General features: G+C 43.3%; 5 protein-coding genes across 5 annotated transcripts; 4 read left to right on the top strand and 1 right to left on the bottom strand.

Annotated features, from left to right (window-relative positions):
* Positions 1-619: 619 nt before the first annotated feature.
* On the top strand, positions 620-1,393 carry EAF02_008694 (uncharacterized protein; the record flags this gene model as incomplete). Its single annotated transcript, XM_038904742.1, has 2 exons — positions 620-914; positions 984-1,393. The coding sequence occupies 2 exons, from the start codon at positions 620-622 to the stop codon at positions 1,391-1,393; spliced, it is 705 nt and encodes a 234-aa protein (XP_038755799.1).
* Positions 1,394-2,480: 1,087 nt separating this feature from the next.
* EAF02_008693 (uncharacterized protein) lies at positions 2,481-4,280 on the bottom strand (the record flags this gene model as incomplete). The annotated part of the gene is made up of 2 exons (XM_038904741.1): positions 2,481-3,863; positions 3,924-4,280. 2 exons carry the CDS (start codon positions 4,278-4,280, stop codon positions 2,481-2,483), a joined length of 1,740 nt encoding a protein of 579 aa, XP_038755798.1.
* Positions 4,281-5,022: 742 nt separating this feature from the next.
* Positions 5,023-6,597, top strand: EAF02_008692 (uncharacterized protein; the record flags this gene model as incomplete). Its single annotated transcript, XM_038904740.1, has 1 exon — positions 5,023-6,597. The coding sequence occupies one exon, from the start codon at positions 5,023-5,025 to the stop codon at positions 6,595-6,597; it is 1,575 nt and encodes a 524-aa protein (XP_038755797.1).
* A 1,609-nt stretch (positions 6,598-8,206) lies between these two features.
* On the top strand, positions 8,207-10,922 carry EAF02_008691 (uncharacterized protein; the record flags this gene model as incomplete). The annotated part of the gene is made up of 3 exons (XM_038904739.1): positions 8,207-8,627; positions 8,682-10,682; positions 10,774-10,922. The coding sequence occupies 3 exons, from the start codon at positions 8,207-8,209 to the stop codon at positions 10,920-10,922; spliced, it is 2,571 nt and encodes an 856-aa protein (XP_038755796.1).
* A 5,592-nt stretch (positions 10,923-16,514) lies between these two features.
* Positions 16,515-17,729, top strand: EAF02_008690 (uncharacterized protein; the record flags this gene model as incomplete). The annotated part of the gene is made up of 1 exon (XM_038904738.1): positions 16,515-17,729. The coding sequence occupies one exon, from the start codon at positions 16,515-16,517 to the stop codon at positions 17,727-17,729; it is 1,215 nt and encodes a 404-aa protein (XP_038755795.1).
* Between the last annotated feature and the right edge of the window lie 333 nt (positions 17,730-18,062).

The raw sequence follows: 18,062 nt of genomic DNA, 5'->3' as shown, positions 1-18,062 counted from the left end.
CGGTCTGCCGCCGAGAGGCTATCTGAATATCTTAAGAGAGTATCATGGAGCAGTCAAGTCTGAGCGGTTGTCTACTTCTTGAATCTCATTTCAGAAATTGAAAGAGAGCTTTCAGCTCAGTATGCCACTAACATCCTCCATCGCGTGTTGTCATTTGCTGTCACAAATGAAGTCTCCGCGCTTTGATATCACATTAATCGACGTTGGTGAAGGTTGCCGCCCAGTTTGAATCAACGGCGTTGAGTCCCTACTCCCTTCATTTTATAATCGGGTACGCCCAGAACACATCTTATTAATAGAGGCTCAACACATACGAGAATCCTTGTCAAAGAGAACTGATTTGCTGTAATATCTCAGCCGTGTTTTCAAACTTATGATGCTTCGCCTCCACTTTTGTAGCTTCCCGTGAACGACAATTTTGATAGCAGGCATAGCATACATTATCTTGGAGGCTTGATACAAGGAGTTGTATCTCATATAAGTAGGCAGGCTCTTCTTACTTTGACGATATCCTTTGAAGTCGTTATTAGATATCTTATTCTATCGTTTTATATCCCCAAAATCCTATTCATCACTACCTTCGCCTGAAATCACTGGAGCTTTTCTACATAATCTCGAAATGTATTTGACCACTTTCATCGCCGCTTCCATTCTGGTAGCTTATGCTTCCGCAAAAGCCTCAGAGGCTATGCCTTACAAGTTAGCAGCTAAATCCCTCAACCCATTTGGTAATCAAGCATATGGTCTCACCAAGCGACAATCGGGTTATCAACCCTCTCAAACTTTTTGCAGTGGCTACGGCACTTGTGCAGAGGCATGTGGAACAGGTTATGAAACTTGTCCTTCAACTGATGGAGATGTTCACTGTTTCGACCCGACTGTTAAGGAAACTTGTTGTCCAACTGGAACTGGCGGTATGTCTTCTCTTTAGCTTACAGATGTCCATCTTTCTTACATCCCCGCACAAAACTAACTTGAAAAAGACTCCTGCTCCGAAGGCTACTATTGCACTCAGGCCACAGATCTAACTGTCTGGTGCTGTCCAGATGGCATGGATCTTACCGCCTGCGCAGCAATCTACTCTCTAACCGGTGTTCTCCAATCCGTCACGCCTTCGTCTGTCGCATCTGTCAGTGCCTCAAATATCCCAACCACACCTGCAAGTGTTACAACTAGCGAGATTGTCAGTCTTCCAGCCTACACAACACCTACTACGCCACCGGTAGCCTCGCTTACCGCAACGAAGACAAGTGGGGGAAGCAATGCTACGTTTACGGGAAGTAGCACAGCGACGGCTACACTGTCTGTCTTTACCGGGATGGCTGGCAAGATGGAGAAGTGGGTTGGAGGCGGTGTATTGGTTGCGGCGGTGGGAATGGGCTTGTTTTTGTAAAGCTCGATCAGTGCATTGTGCCCGGTTTCCGGAATGAGCTTCAGGATGAGTGCGAAAATAAGAGCTGGCGGGACTCTCTCTACAAAGGGTCAAAATTCGGTTTGTTGGATATAATATAATTTGATGAATGGTATTGATGGAAATAGTGATGGCTGAGGTACTTTCGACTGGATGATAATGTTTTATAGGATATGTTAGATTGTTGGACAGAAAGATACTGTTTCTACTTATGGAAGTTTGCTCTCTTTCTCCTTGGCTGTGATATCAGAAATAAACATTCTTTTCAATGTTCGATAACTATTTAAATACTAATAAATCCATGTATGATAAAAAATTTCTGAAAGCTCTTTTACTCATTATCTATTCTATATAATTTGCATTTCAAGATAAATTAAAACGTAAAATCACTATGAAAACTGGAACATGTCTATTTTCAACAGATGATTTGAATATAGTGATTTTGTCATCTCGTCTTTTCCGTCCTGCTAAAGAGATCCTAGTCTACCAATTTTTAATTCTCCCATAGAACTTCTTCTATACCCCTTCCCAACTCCCCATTCTCCTTCTTCGTTTTCTCCAGCTCTCAAAAATATCTCACAGATATGAACCTTCAGACAAATTTCCCCCAAAATCCCCGCCCCCATCTCTATCCTCCCTCGTAGTCCACACATTCCCCAAATATCCCGCTTTTAGCATACGCAAACACAAAAAAGGTATAATTGTCACAAAAAGCTTACGTCGAGTAAAGTCATTTTACCTTCGTAGATATGAGTAATAATTTACGGGACATAGTAGCGCAGTGAAGTTACTGAAAGGAAGGAAATGCCACTGGATTTTATATTATGAGAATCGAATTGTATATATTTACAATAGGAGTACAGTAAATCACTCCACGTATTGAACTTAAATAGCCTATTTACAATAAGAGCGCGCTGCCATTACTATTGCTATCATGCGGCCGATATGGGTTACCAAACTTTCAGTAAGATCCACACCCTTCCTGAAATGTCTCTTACCCCCTTAGGTCTTTCTCAGCCTGGTCAAATAAAGCCTGGGCGATGGCAAAAGCAGGAACGCTGTCAATTGATTAGTAGATAGGCGTGCTGTAAGCATCGAAGTCGTAAATCCAGCTGTCCCACGAAGCTTGGTCATAAACACAGTCGAAAGATGTACCATTGTTCGACCACAGTGGACGCAGAGGCCATTTGCAAAGAGTGGGAGCGGCAGTGCCAGTGTTGTTGAGAGTTGTCGGTGCGATACCGTTCTCGACCCATTCGATCATAGTTTGTAGGGTTGTTGCGGGCCATCCGCCATCTGGTTGTTCGGTGTTTACTCCGCAGTGAGCACCACCGGGAACAAGGAAGAGGCGGTAAAAGTCATCCATGGTCTCTGTGCTAGAGTTGAAAGTCATGTTGGGAAACATGACGTTACGGACGGATTCATAGTAGTGGATCGATGAAGCAGTAGGGATGGAAGGGTCCTGTTCGCCATGAACATGGATGACCTTACCACCAGCATTCGCAAAAGCGCTAACATCAGGCTCAGTGGTCTGCAATGAGTCGCCATACTTCTGCATCCCATAGATCATCCACTCCTTCAGGGTATCGTAGGTAACGTTCTCCAGGGTGCTCAGATTATCAACTTCCTGGAGCTGAAGAAATTGTGCGACCCACTGACCGCCAAGGCCTGTGATGGAAACCTCCCATTCCCCAGTCTCCGAGTTGTATGTAGTATCTGCGTCACCAAACTCGGCACCAGTTTGGTAATATATGTAGGCGCGCTTTCCGTTAGAGTCATGAAGCCCATCCCAGAGTGTTTGGGCCAGCACAGCAGCTTCAGCCGTGACAGTTCCATTTTGTTCAGGGTTGGTACTCGTACTGCCAACCCGACGTTTACCTGGAACAAAAGAACTACCTGATGATGCAGCGCAGTAGTGAGACTCGCCGATGGTGCTATTCACGTTGAATTGTAGCTTGCACAGATCTGATCGCGAGACAACACCATCAGTCTTCCCATCCAGGGGATCGCAGAAAGCTATGGTCAAGTTTAGAATCTTCTCCATTTCACAACTCGATGGGTAATAACCCAGAGTCTGCTCAGTCACACCCGCAGTTAAGTGGTTGACCTGCTGCTGACCGTAGCGAAGGGCTGGCGCACCATTTGTAACACCATCAAAGAGATCAGCGAAGCGCTGAAGCTGACTCCAACCTTCGCGGCCACCCTCAGAACATGCCTGGTAGTAAGAATAAACCTTATCAGAAACATTGAAGAAGTTCTTGGTAAACTCCTTTCCCAATGTTGCGAGTTCCCAGTGAGCTGGGTAGCCCATCATATAGACTGACTGCCAATTGATAGTGTCATTAGCAAGGAGGAAGACCTCATCCCAAGACGAATCGAAGGTACCGAAACCACCGTCGGTATAACCCGAAACGGCACCAACTATAACACCAGTAGGGTTCGAGACCGCACCCTAAATATTGATACATAAATCAACGACTTTTCTCCATGAAATTTATCTTGAAAAACTTACAGCGTTGATAGAAAGACCACTGCCACCGGTCGTGACATATCGATTCTGGAATTTATCTGGTTCAGGAACCCAAAAGGAGACGTGAACCAAATCATCCGCGATACCGTTGTGCGAATAGGCAATTGTGACGTTACAGTACGAAATGGCCTCGGTAATGTACCAATCGTTTGAAGCCGTAGAGTTGGTAATGATGGCTGTGGTGACTGAAGACGCTTCGATAGTAATGCCAGGCAAGAAGTCAGCTGTAGGGATTGCCTCGCTCGCGTAAGCTGTGGTACAGACATCGCTTAGCGAAAGCGCTTGGGCGGCACCTGCGATGCTGAGAGTAGCAACCGCGACCCGGTGAACGGAAAACATGGCAGACTCGGGAAGTTTTCAAGATCAATTGCGGAGAAATAAGATAGATGATAATGAACTTAAGAGATCGTTTTTTGATAGAATGGCTAAGCCTAATGCAAGAGAGGTAAATGGTGTAGTGAGGACCTATATATGCTTCCTTTATTGTGCTATTAAGATTAGTAAGTTGAAGTGAAGAGGTCCATTTCTGTAGAACTCTGCTTTTTGTGTGATACGTAATCGCGAGAAAGGTAATAATCTAGAGTGGATTGTTATTCGCAGTGTCCCTTACGTATGCCTACAGCATAAGGACCCCTGTACGGAGGTTACAGTGATTTTAGAAAAAAATCATAGGCTTTTTCAAGATATCAATGCTTCAAGGTCTCCATGTAGGTACAGGCAGTGAGTGAAGATCTCTGATCTAAATCAGACTACCGACATTACCCCAACCATGTGCCGTGGAGAACCTGTATTGCTTGGTGCCAGTAACCCTCTGATCTTCAATCTTGCTACCTTTGCTTCCTCTTGATTTCGACGTGCAATGATGAGAATAGAGCCATGCCGCGCAATCTTAACCAAATGGACATGCATCAGCACACCTCCTTCATCTTTGCGGTGCGGTGAGCTCTCTATATCTATTTATATGTCATTCATATCGTTATACAAATGGCACACATGAGTGGCTGGCTTTCTCCTCTTTTGGAAATCCACAACCCATTCTTTCTGATTCTTTCTTTCTCCGTCAAAATCGCGGTTCTTAGCCATGCCGTACCTTCTGCATTCCCTGGTCCCGATTGCGGCTCTGCTATGCACAGCAAGCGCCGCGCTGTACGATCAAAAGATCACAACTAGCTATGGTCCAGTGCAAGGCTACGCTGCTTTCAACAGCAGCCCTACTGGGTTCAATCTGGAGCACTGGAAAGACATTGCCGTCTGGAAAGGAATTCCTTTTGCTGCTACCACAGGAGGAAACAATCGCTTCAAAGCCCCCCAGCCAGTCACACAATGGAATACGACTTTTGCTGCCAAAGATTTTGGTCCTGTCTGCCCCCAGACATTCCGAGCCGTGCCTGATGGCTACACAGACTCTGAAGACTGCTTGAGCCTAAACATTTGGAGTGCCGCCAATTCGACGGATGCGAAGCTGCCCGTTGTCATGTGGAGTTATCCAGCTATGTCGAGTGCTCGCGACGGTCTTTTCGATGGCGGAGGCATGGCTGATAAAGGCGTCGTTTTTGTTAATTATAATTACCGGAACGGTATTTTTGGCTGGCTTGCACACCCCTGGCTCTCAGCCGAGATGAACGAAACGCACCATACAAATAGCTCTGGTAACTGGGCAATTCTCGATCAGAATGCTGCTCTTAACTGGATTGTTGAGAATATTGCGGCGTTCGGAGGAGATCCTGAACATATTACAGTGATGGGCCAGTCAGCCGGTTCGGCCGCCACCTACCATATTGTGAATAGCCCGTTGACCAAGGGACTCATCGTTGGCGCCATAATCGAATCTGGTGTTCGCGACCCTAAAGACCCTTTGAGTTCCAGCCTTGCCGAGAACTACCGTAGTCTCGACGTGGCCCTGGAAAACGGCGTGAACTATGTGTCGGATTATAATGTCACCTCACTTGCGGAGCTCCGTGCGTTGAACTACTCTACCTTCGCCCAGGCAGATGATTTCGGAGCGGTTCTGGATTACTACGCTGTGCCGGATACATACATGAACACCCTGATTAATGGAGCAGCCAACGATGTGCCCATTATGACTGGAAACACCAGAGATGAAAGCGGTGCGACATACGGCCTTAATATCACCCTCGCTACCTACTTAGCAGACATGAACACCACCTTTGGCGACTGGACAGACGAGTTCTTGACTATTTACAGTGCGAATGATAGTACCTCAGCTTCGGCGGCATACAATCGGCAGTGGTCAGACCGCTCCGCCGTGGGTACCTGGTTATGGTCGCAGCTGTGGGCTACGGCTTCCGACAAGCCGGTGTACAACTACTTCTGGGATCATGCGCCGCCTGGACAAACCCAGGGTGCTTATCACGAATCTGAGATCAATTACGTGCTTAACAACCTGTACGACACAGATTTGCCCTGGGTTGCGGAAGACTACGAGATCGCCAGTACCATGAATGCTTACTGGGTCAACTTCATCAAAACAGGAAATCCAAACGGGGGAAATCTCACATATTGGCCTGCCAGCAACGCCAACAGCAGTGCTGTTCAGCAAGTTGGTGATGGCTGGGGCCAGACCTCTTTGGCCATATCCAAGGAAGCAGTAGCTCTCTTTGAGAAATGGTTTGATGCTTTAGAGACTGTGTATTAATGTCATGGACCGTGTGATCGCACCAATCAACAGGCAAAATCAGGATTGTGTAGAAACCCGCTAGGACCATCACTGACCGGTTGTATCACGTGACATTGGCGGAGCATTGGTTACGAAAGTAAAAACAAGGTCACGGGCCGAGGGTTACAGTTCGGTGCGGCCACAGCCATGGTAATGGATTTTAAGGATCTTGGGGATCTAGACAAATTAAGAAAGTGCATGTAATACCTACCTACTTGGTAAGGTATATAAGCTAGATAGTTTCATTGGTAGATAGAGCTTGAGATTCGTCCTCGATTTTTAACAAGATTATATTGTTTTCCGTATTTTATTCCATAATTGCTTAAATATCATTTGAATATCAGATAAATCATTATATGATTAGTCCTTGTTCAAGCTATCATAGTTTTCTCAATAAGTCGTACCCAGGTATGCACATGATACAAGATACACAGGCTCCTAATACATCTTCAAAAACCACTCAATCGGAATCATTGACCTTTCTGCATCGAATCCCGCAAACGGATGAACTTGGAAGGTATCTATCTTTCAAAGGCACAGCAATTTACAAAAGTACGTACCTACCACAGGATAACGAGGCTTCAGCCTTTTGCCTTCTGGCACCCCACTTCTCAACTTTCCTCAAACCCTAACATCTATCTCATTCGATCACCTCCATCAATCCGCAAGAACGGAACGAGGAAACTTGCATTGCCCAGTGTCATCTCGCAACGTATTTTAGATATCCTTTGAGCCTACGAACCACACCCACTCTTTCTCATCCGCTTGACCGAACTGACCGAACGTTTTGAGCTCCTTGCATTATCGCATTCCTTTGTTCCAGAATACTGATCACACTCAAGATTTTCTCTGGGATTGTGGAATATTGGTGGTTTCTGACCTACGCCTCTTTCACATGCTCAGACGTTGACGACGAAATCCATCGGGCCTGGTTCCGTGGTTGAAAATAGAGTATCATTTACACAAACTTTTTATCCTTGCACTTGCATCGCGTAACGGTCTCTTATTCCTTACCCACTGAAGTCTTCCTATCCTCTAAGGAAATTTCTAAAGGCATATATACTCGTAAAAAAAGGAATTTAAAGCATAAAGGTATGCAAAGCTTTACTGTCATCATACTCCCTATCGTCTCTCTTCACTGTTGTTTGGACTTCAGTGCCAAGCTATCAGAACTTCGGCGCTGCGGATATCATATAAGCTCGGAATATCATCCTAACTAGTGTACGGAAGTGGAGACCTGTGTCCTGCATGGGCCATATGGCCGGATCAAGTTATCCAATGATATTCTACGTGAACCAATGCAGAAGGCCAGTTGCGGGGATATGGAATTCCGATCATTGCTTCATGATAGTGTATTACCTCTGCTGCGTAGATATAACCAAGGCTGTTGGTAGCTGCTTACCGTGAGAACCATTTCCTCCTTATAAGAATACTTTCCCCCGCAAAGGATTTGATGTATCTAATGTAATGCCGTCTTATTGTCTTTACGATTGCCATTATTTCTATCGCACAGCACTTCGAGGATTGAATATTTGCACTTCTATTTCTCCATTATACGCATAAACTTAAAAGTTTTAGGCTAACCAAGATGCCTACCTCAACAACAGCTGTCCGTACATTCAGGATGCCTAAATCTCTAAATGAATCCCTAATTACAGTAGGAGAGCCTCCTGCCAATGCTGCACCAGACGCAAATCGATCAATGGAAGGAGCAAAGAAGGTCAATGATGGCTACTCAAAGAACCAAAGAGACCCTCTTGCTAGCAATCAGCCAAAACATGAGCAAGGAATTACTTTTGCTGCACAAGACAAGTTACCAAAGCTGCCGATACCAGAGTTGGACGGCAGCATGACGAAATATCTGGCAGCTTTAAAGCCATTACAGTCACCAAGAGAACATGCAGAAACCAAACAAGCTGTGGAAGAGTTCCTGAAAAACGATGGACCGGAACTTCACGAGAGACTGAAGAAGTATGCAGATGGAAAGACTAGTTATATTGAGCAGTTTTGTATGTTATATACCTAGGAGTTCACCGTGTCTGCCATGCTAATAGAACATCTAGGGTACGACTCATACCTCAACTTTGACAACCCCGTTGTTCTGAACCTCAACCCATTTTTCTTACTTGAGGATGATCCAACACCTGCAAGAAACAACCAAGTAACTCGTGCAGCCTCATTAGTGATATCTGCACTGTCTTTCGTACGCGCAGTTAGAAGAGAAGAGTTACCTCCCGACACAGTAAGAGGCACGCCTCTCTGCATGTATCAATACTCAAGATTATTCGGCACTGCACGTGTACCTACCGAGAATGGATGTCATATTGGACAAGATCCAGAATCAAAGCATCTTGTAGTACTTTGTCATGGGCAATTTTACTGGTTTGATGTTCTTGATGACAATTCGGATCTAATCATGACCGAAAGAGACCTTTCGATTAATTTACAAACAATCGTTGATGACGCGCAACAAACTCCTATACAAGATGCCGCTAAAGGTGCACTTGGTGTTCTCAGTACTGAGAATAGAAAAATCTGGTCAGGTCTTAGAGATGTTATGACCAGAGAAGAAGGATCAAATAATGCAGATTGTCTTGGAATAGTAGACTCTGCCTTATTCATCCTCTGCCTTGATTATGCAGAGCCCAATTCCCAAGCAGATTTATGTCAAAATATGCTTTGTGGGACTAGTCAAGTTGAGAAGGGTGTTCAAATAGGAACATGCACGAATCGTTGGTACGACAAATTACAAATTATCGTTTGCAAAAATGGCAGTGCAGGTATCAATTTCGAACACACCGGTGTAGATGGACATACCGTTCTTCGATTTGCAAGCGATGTGTATACAGACACAATCCTCCGATTTGCCCGTACGATCAATGGACAGGCACCCAGTCTCTGGGCATCGAACAGTCCAGATCCAGCTAAACGTGACCCGGCTAGTTTTGGAGATGTGAGCACTACTCCTCACAAATTAGAATGGGATATGATACCCGAACTCAGTATTGCCGTTCGTTTTGCGGAAACTCGTCTTGCAGATCTCATTCAACAAAATGAATTCCAAACCCTCGATTTCGCAGCTTATGGAAAGAATTTCATGACGAGCATGGGATTTTCTCCAGATGCTTTCGTGCAGATGGCATTTCAGGCTGCATATTATGGTTTATATGGTAGAGTGGAATGTACGTATGAACCAGCGATGACGAAAGTTTTTCTTCATGGAAGAACTGAAGCTATACGATCTGTAACGCCTGAATCAGTCGATTTCGTACAGAAATTTTGGGCTGAAAATCCTCCGGAACAAAAAGTTGAGGCGTTGAAGAAAGCTTGTCAGAAACATACAGCTAATACAAAGGAATGCGCGAAAGCCCAAGGTTGCGATCGCCACTTGTATGCCCTCTTTAGTGTATGGCAAAAAGCAGTTGATGAAGATGGCGCTGAGGCTGCTAGTAGTAATGGATTGAGCAGCAATGGATGTTCCAGCCCTGTTGAAACAGGTTCATCTAGAGACAACTCTATAGTTGGTAGTCCAGGCCGGAATTCAATCTTGAGTGATGGCGATGAAGTTGAGCGTCGCTCATCCCGCGCTCGAGGCAATTCTACCCCTGGATCATCAAATCATTCCATGCCTCTTCTTTTCGCAGACAGTGGTTGGGATAAACTCAACACAACTGTCCTCTCAACATCCAACTGCGGTAATCCATCACTTCGCCAATTTGGATTTGGTCCTACTTCCGGTGACGGATTTGGAATTGGATATATTATTAAGGATGAGGGAATTAGTATTTGTGCTAGTAGTAAGCATCGTCAAACCAAACGCTTTGTAGATGCTCTTGAGAGTTATTTGCTCGAAATTAGGAGAGTGCTGAAATCTACGAGAAGAGGCACAAGTCCAAAGGCTAGTAGAGCGAGAGAAGCTAGTGCTAATAGGCCCACTGCCGGGAAAAAGTTAAAGAGTAGAGGAAGAGTTATTAGAGCTGCGGAGTTGGGTAAGAGAACGCCCGGGACGATGACGCCGGCTGATGAGAGTGCGGCTGTTAGTGATGATGAGGGATTGGGTGGATGTATGTTTTCCTTTTCCTTTCTTCCCTTTCTCAATTGCCATTTAAATGTTCTTCATATAATCAAAAGAGTCACACTAATACATAAATATAGATGGATTCTTCGACGCAGGCATGCTTCTTCAAGCTCTCAAGGCAAGAGGTGAAGGTCTAGATGATTCAAATACGAGACCTTCAGAACGGGCTAATGCTAATGCGAGAAGGAGGGAAATTGGAAAGAAATTAAGATTGAGTGAATATTAATGATGGAATTTAGATAGCTCTTTACGATAGGCACATACAGGTGGATGGGGTGATTTGGGAAGTGATTGGAGTTTAAGTTTTCATGTATTGCTATATTTTTATGATTTTTTTTCGATATGAATAAGACTCTTATATTTATTTTCAGGAATAAACGGGAATTTGAGAATAATCCATCTAGGTAGGTAGTATCGCTTTTAAATCGAGTATGTTTTTGTATAGTCAGTCAGTTGGTTAGTTGTATATTATATATCAATTATTCAATCCCTCTCAATGAATGCTAGGTAGGTACCTATCTAATTTCAATCCCTCAAATCCTCGAAAGAGTAATCAACGAATCTCGCCAAGTAGTTCTCGCTCAGACTAGGTGGATAGGTAGGTAGGTAGGTAGGTAGATACATCTCCACCTTCCAAGTAGGTATCCCTCAAATGAATTTTCAGCATAAGTATAAGTATAAGTATAAGTATAAGTATAAGTATAAGTATAAGTATAAGTATAAGTATAAGTATAAGTATAAGTATAAGTATAAGTATAAGTATAAGCATAAGCTATAATCTCATAATCTCATGATTAATTATTTACTAATACACCTCTATTGACTCCCCGGATTATTTGGATTGCAAAAGTACCCAGGTCCTAAGTGGTAGGATGACGATGGATTTAAATTTGAATCTAATAAATCTGAATCTTACGAATACGACGTCATGTTCCGTTGTTGGCTAGGTAGGTATGTGTCGGGTGCTGGGTAGATTGTGGGAGGGGGAGGGGGAGGGAGAGAGAGAGAGGTGCTATTTTTGGGTATTGTTAGGGTTTGGTTGTTGGAAAGATTTGAAATTTTGAGTTTGGGGTTGGGGTTGAGTTGATGGATGATGGATGGATGATGGATGGTTGGTTAGAGGGTCAGATACCTAGGTAGGTGGCTTAGCGGATGGATGTTTGGAACGTGGTAAATTCCTGAGCGGAGGAAAGGCTTTGGGTTGGTTGTGTGTATCTATGTAATCTTACTATAGATAGGTAAGGTAAGGTAAGGTTAGATTGTGGATTTGTGGATTTTTTGGTGGTTTAAAGATGTTGATGTTGATGGTTTTTGGTGGTGCTGAGGATGATAATGGATTTGAGGTCTGGATTTGAATTTGAAATTGAAATTGAAACTGAAACTGAAAATGGGGTGTTCTGTTTTGTTCGGGGAGCGACTGTGTCTTGATATGTGTGTCCTTGGAGTTTGGTTATCGAACTGAAAGTAAGATTTCATTTGTATCTAGTCGTAGTCGGGTTCGTCTTATAATGAGGTAGGCACCTACTGATAATAATCTAGTTGGTAGATAGGTATTCGATACTTTCTTATATTCTTATTTAGATATTCTTTGAATCTAATTAGATATCTAATAGACAGATAGATATTAACCTACTAGATATAAGTTATATCTAATATATTTTCGTTTTCGTTTTCATTTTATCATATTTCTATAAATAATTCCTCTAATTTATACCTCGAGTTATTATTTCGATTCTACTACTCTACTTTAATAAATAATAAATAAATAGATTAATATAACTATTAGATTGATACTTTAATAAATTTACAAAAACGATTAATTACAAATCTCTACTATTTCTACAAAAATACTCTTTGATATGTTATAATACTCTATAATAGAATATACTAATAGCCTAAATTCAAATATTAAATCTCATTCATAAGAAACCCTAAAGGAATAATACAGATAGATAAAGATGGAGGTGATTGTTTGAGTAGATAGATAAGAAGCCAGATGGATATTGTAAAACTACGATGTATATAAAATATTATATTATTGATTATAGATTGTGATTACGGATTATGAAATGTTGAGAGCGAAACGCGGGGTTTGCGGGTTGGTCCTTTCCTTTTCTTTTTTCCCTTTTTTTCTTATTCTTCTGATTTGGATTTGGAATTGAGAATTGGAATTTGAGTTGGGATCTACATACCTACTTATTAGGTAGTATGATATTTCTTGAAATCATGGGAGTTGTTGGTTGGGATTGGGATTGTTGGTGGATTTGGTGAAGTTGGTGATAGGGACCTAGCTAATTATCACATGAAAGTCACCGGTTATATGTCTACAGAGTATCTACCCATCCATCTATTGGTACTAGATAGGTCGCAACTCACAAGAAGACACTTGACCTGCAAAAATCCAAATTCAAATGTCGAGGAACCAACGGGATCTGCATGCGAGCAATGTCTTGAATCCATCTATCTATTTAGTACACTTGAGTATACTCGAGTAATATATATATATGCAAAGAGATCTCTATCGAAACATCGATAGATGAAAATGAAAGAGCGTGTGTGTACAAAAAGCTCGCGTTTCCAAGATAGCAATGTTATATGAATTGGTGTATCTGTGAGCATACTTTGTAAATGGATACACAAGAATATCATGCGCGCGTCCAAGGTTTCCCAAAGGTTTCCCAAAGGTTTCCCAAAGGCTTACCATTCCTTACCTTCCCTCCCATGCGCTCGAGTCTTTGTATCTGGGTGGCTTGGTCTCTGGTCGGAGAATACGAAGAGCGGGAGAATCGGAGAAAAGAAAATGTGCAGACGGCGTGTACTTGGTAGGGAGGTGAGTGAGGAGTGAGGATTGAGATAGGGAAGGGGTGGATGGGGATTTGGAAATGTAGAGAGAGCCAAGATGAGGGGGTGAGGGATTGAGTTGAGGCTTTCTTTCTTGGAACTTTCTCTTGGTGATGAGTTTTGATGAATTGTAGGTTTTCAGTTCTTAGTAGTACAGGACATACCAATACCTAATCGATAAATACCAAGCTCAAGGTGATTCTTGATAGATAATAGATAGAGTTTTCGTGCCCTAGACTCTGGAAATTTCGAGATTTTGCTTGTTTCTTCTTCTCACTCACCTGGTAGAATGAATGATGCCGGTCCGGTCGGATAAAGTATCAATTAATACTTATTCACCTTATTACTCCGTCCGTATTTTGACTTTGATTCGTAGTCTTTTGCCCCGTTCTGTGCTGCAGGCGTAAGCAGGTACCCAAGCCCGCCGACGCGGCAAAGCAAGATGCCAAAATGTTCTACGCTCCAGCTCCACTTGTACACGCATACGAACACGCATACGATACCATCGACTAACAATTGTTACGTCTCCTGGCCCATTTTGCTTGCGCGATTTTTCCTTTTCCTTTTCCTTTTCCTTGGATTGTGAGAATTGTCCGATTTGTTATTTGTGTGTTGTATACCTAAGTGGCATACTTAAGTTACATAGATACTAAGTGCATACATACATGACTTCTGCTGTACGGTATGAGTCCTGTGTATGTAAGGGCAGTACAGAAAAAGTGTTTGTTTCGTGATGCGCTGTCTTGTTTGGATTTGCCTTCCTGCATGTAAGAATGCTGCAGGTGTTCGTGTCTTCCCTTCTTTCCCCCTCCCCAATTTCCACAAATGGTCGATAAACGGAGAGATAAAACAAGCTAATTCATCGGATCGTCCACAATGTCTTCTTGGTTAAGCTTTTGAGAATAGATTAATGGAATAGGTTACCCCTGAATCATCAATGGTGTGCACAAGCCTTTAGCATGGACCAGGGAAAGGAACTTGGACTTTTTTGCCTTGACGCTGGAATCTGGATGGATGAGATGGATTCTGGATGGCTAAGTGAAGTATTTGAGTGGATAATATGGAGTAGGTATGGTATGGGTATTGGGTTAAGGAAGGATATGGAGTAAGGATATTGAGGATCCTCGAGCAGACAAAGTTCACATCACATCGTCCTTATGTGAAGATGTTTTCGGAGAAGCGGCTGGATAGATATCGGTGAAACTTCCAACATACGAAAGAGGCTCAATGTAGCTCAGCCACCGTGAATGTGAATCAAAAAAGGATTGATATCGTATTATCTGGGGTTATTGAAAAGGACGAAACTGAGTTGAAATCCGTGACCGATTGTGCATACCTATCTAGATACTTGGATATTCTCGGATGTTCTGTAAATGATTAGATGGGTTGAGAAAACTTAGAAAAAGATAGGCAGAAAAAGAAAAGAATACAATGCAGAGAACAAGTCATGTAGTGTTTGTATGATCAAGATACATCCTAGTATATTTCAATACAAACAGACTGTCTAGATATGCTCGAGCCATGCAGTGATACTCTCTCCCTCTGTAGTATGTACACTTTGTACAGTCACGATGGCGATGAGATGAACCGAACATCAACTAGTCAAACCATCAAACACCGGTACCTGACTATCTTTTATGCCCTGGGAAGGGGAAAAGAGTGAAAATGGAGAAAAGAGCCAATCAGAGTGGATTGAGATATATAATTATCTAATTATCCGCCCAATTAGGAGTCAGACTTTGAGTGAAAGCGGCCTAGTGATAATAAGTTTTAAGAACGCATATAAGCTCGGTCTTTTATTCTTGGATTCCGTACCTGAGAGTTAACACCTGCACATCTGCACGTCTACTCGTTCCTGACTAAATGCAAAGTATCTAGATTCTTTCCCCGCCAATCAATATCCATCAAGAAGCTCAAGAAAGTGTCTATCACACCTAGGTAGTATCACCATTCTACATGGTCCAATTGAATGGGCAAAACAAGGTGTGTGGATACGATATTAGCAAAGATGTTGTGGATTCCCAAAGAAAAAGAAACACCGGATGAATTTCTAAGCTTCATTCTCTATCTTCTAAGTTCTGGCTCGACTTTTCAATGTGCAGACAGAAGCAGAAACACCATTTACCCTTGCACAAATCGCTCCTCATCCCGTTCCCACCCCCCTTGTCGTTTAAAATCCCACACGATGTTTCTGTACTCCTTCTTCCTATTCGTCGGCTAACTACTGGCTAGGTTTTCGAACTCGCCTCCCGCTTTCTTATCTCACATAACTAGTTCGGAAAAGAGAAAGGAAAGACAAAAAGATGTTGTCAAAATAATTCACTTGGGTCATGTAGGGTTACAATTCACCATTCACCATTCCCTTGGCAATCTACATATAGACATAAGGATCAACTCCTTCCTCGCTTTTCTTCTTCTTCTTCTTCTTTCCTTTCCACAGCCTCACGTTACCTCTCATTTGCAACGTCCAGTCTGGCACATCTCATCATTTCGTATCTTTGAAAGATAGCGCAGGATTTCCATCATCAAAGCTCTCAACCTCAAATTTAAAAATACTGCCTACTCCTTCCATACATTCATTTTATTCATTACGACTTGACGTGATATTGACGAAATCTTAAGAATACGAATTCACCCCTACCACCAGAAACAACCTTAAAAGTTCTTCATTAACTTTGAGTCTCCCGCACCTCTCCTGTCTTACTCTCACCCCTCCCTCTCTGGATTGAAAATAAAGTCGACGATCTTGTTCTTCCTTACATTCACTGATTGAATCATCACACTCCTTCAAATTTTCTATCAAACACTCATCGAGATTGTTTGCTCAGCAAGACCACATTCTTTCTTCGATTCAGTCATTTGGATATCAGTCAACAACAGTTCAAGTCATTCTTCACTGTCAACTACCTATCCAGGAACATACATACACACAACACAAATCGAGATACACCCAGTTTAAACAACACCAAAAAACATCATGCGTTCTTTTGAATTCAAATCCCTCGCCATTTTGGCTTCCTCTTTGCTGGTCAAAGAAACATTCGCTGCTCCCATCTACGAAACCGAAATCCACGTCGTTACAGAAGAAGTTACCGTTACCAGAGAACTCGATGGTTCGTACGCAACTGGTCATGCTCATGCTGTAGGAACTTACACTCAACATCACTCTGCTGCTGCTTCCTCTGTTGTCGTGGTAGCACCTACTCCAGCTCCAGCAGCAGTAACAAGTGCCGTGGTTGTTCCCACCAGTTCTACAACTAGTCATGTGGTTGTAGAGTCTAGCTCTGCCAAGGCTTCTTCTTCATCTTCTTCAGTAGCCGTTGCTAAAGCTTCCACTGAAGCAGCTGCAGCTGCCGTCTTTGTTCAAACCAGTGCCAAAGCCGCCGCCACATCTACCAAAGCAGCAGCAACTACTCTCGCTACTTCTGCCAAAGCCAGCTCTGCTGCCGCAGCTGCTTCTCTATCCAGCTATGCAAGCTCTTCCTCTGGTGGAAAGCGTGGTGTTGCATATAACACCGCAGATTATGTCAAGCAATTCACCGGTTCTTCCAAAGTCGCTTGGGCTTACAACTGGGGTTCATCTTCCGATGGTCTCTCCGCCTCTGGTATTGAATTCGTTCCTCTCCTCTGGGGCTTGAAGAGTACCTTCACCGGTGCTTGGTCCGCCGCTGCCTCCAGTGCCATCGCATCTGGCTCCACACATCTCATGTCCTTCAACGAACCCGATCTCAGCACTCAAGCCAACATTGGTGCATCCGACGCCGCCGCCGGTTACAAGACCTACATGCAACCTTTTGCCGGCAAGGCCAAGCTCGGTGCTCCTGCCGTCACCAACGGTGCTTCGCCCATGGGACTCACCTGGTTGAAATCTTTCTTGTCTTCGTGCTCCGACTGCACCATCGATTTCGTCTGCATCCATTGGTACGATTCAGCCTCCAACGTCGCATACTTCAAGCAGTATGTTCAGGATGCGTACACGGCAGGCGGCAACCGTCCCTTGTGGATCACGGAATTCCAAGCCTCGGGTTCGACTGATGAGCAAAATGCGTTCATGAAGGAGGTTCTTCCTTGGTTGGATGCTAGCACAATGGTCGATCGCTATGCGTGGTTTATGGCTGATACCGCGGCCGGTGGTTTGATGTCGTCCACGAGCGCGTTGAGCACTTTGGGAAATACTTTCAAGACTGCTTAGGTTTTGAATTGATTGATTGGTTATGGGGATGGAGTATTGGGATGGATAGATGGATGGTAGGAAGGGATATGGATATGGATATGGATACATGGAGAGGAAAAAGTAAGAGCGGTTACATACAAGATACACTGATCGAAAATGACTGAAAAAATACGCGGATCTTCGTTGTATATACTTTACTTTACTTTACACTTTACATTTAGGTTACTTATTAGTTGAGGTGCCAGACTGGAGCTGTGGTTAGATGGCGATGATATTTGAATGGAATACGTTCTAGATACCTAGTAATCTGTTGCTTTCTTGATTGAATGTGAAAATGGATGTGCATGTGCA

The sequence above is a fragment of the Botrytis sinoallii genome, assembly GCF_014898435.1.
Source record: "Botrytis sinoallii strain Bc 23 chromosome Unknown BSIN_016, whole genome shotgun sequence".
Taxonomy (NCBI): Eukaryota; Fungi; Ascomycota; class Leotiomycetes; order Helotiales; family Sclerotiniaceae; genus Botrytis; species Botrytis sinoallii.
This window is presented reverse-complemented; position numbering and strand designations above follow the sequence as displayed.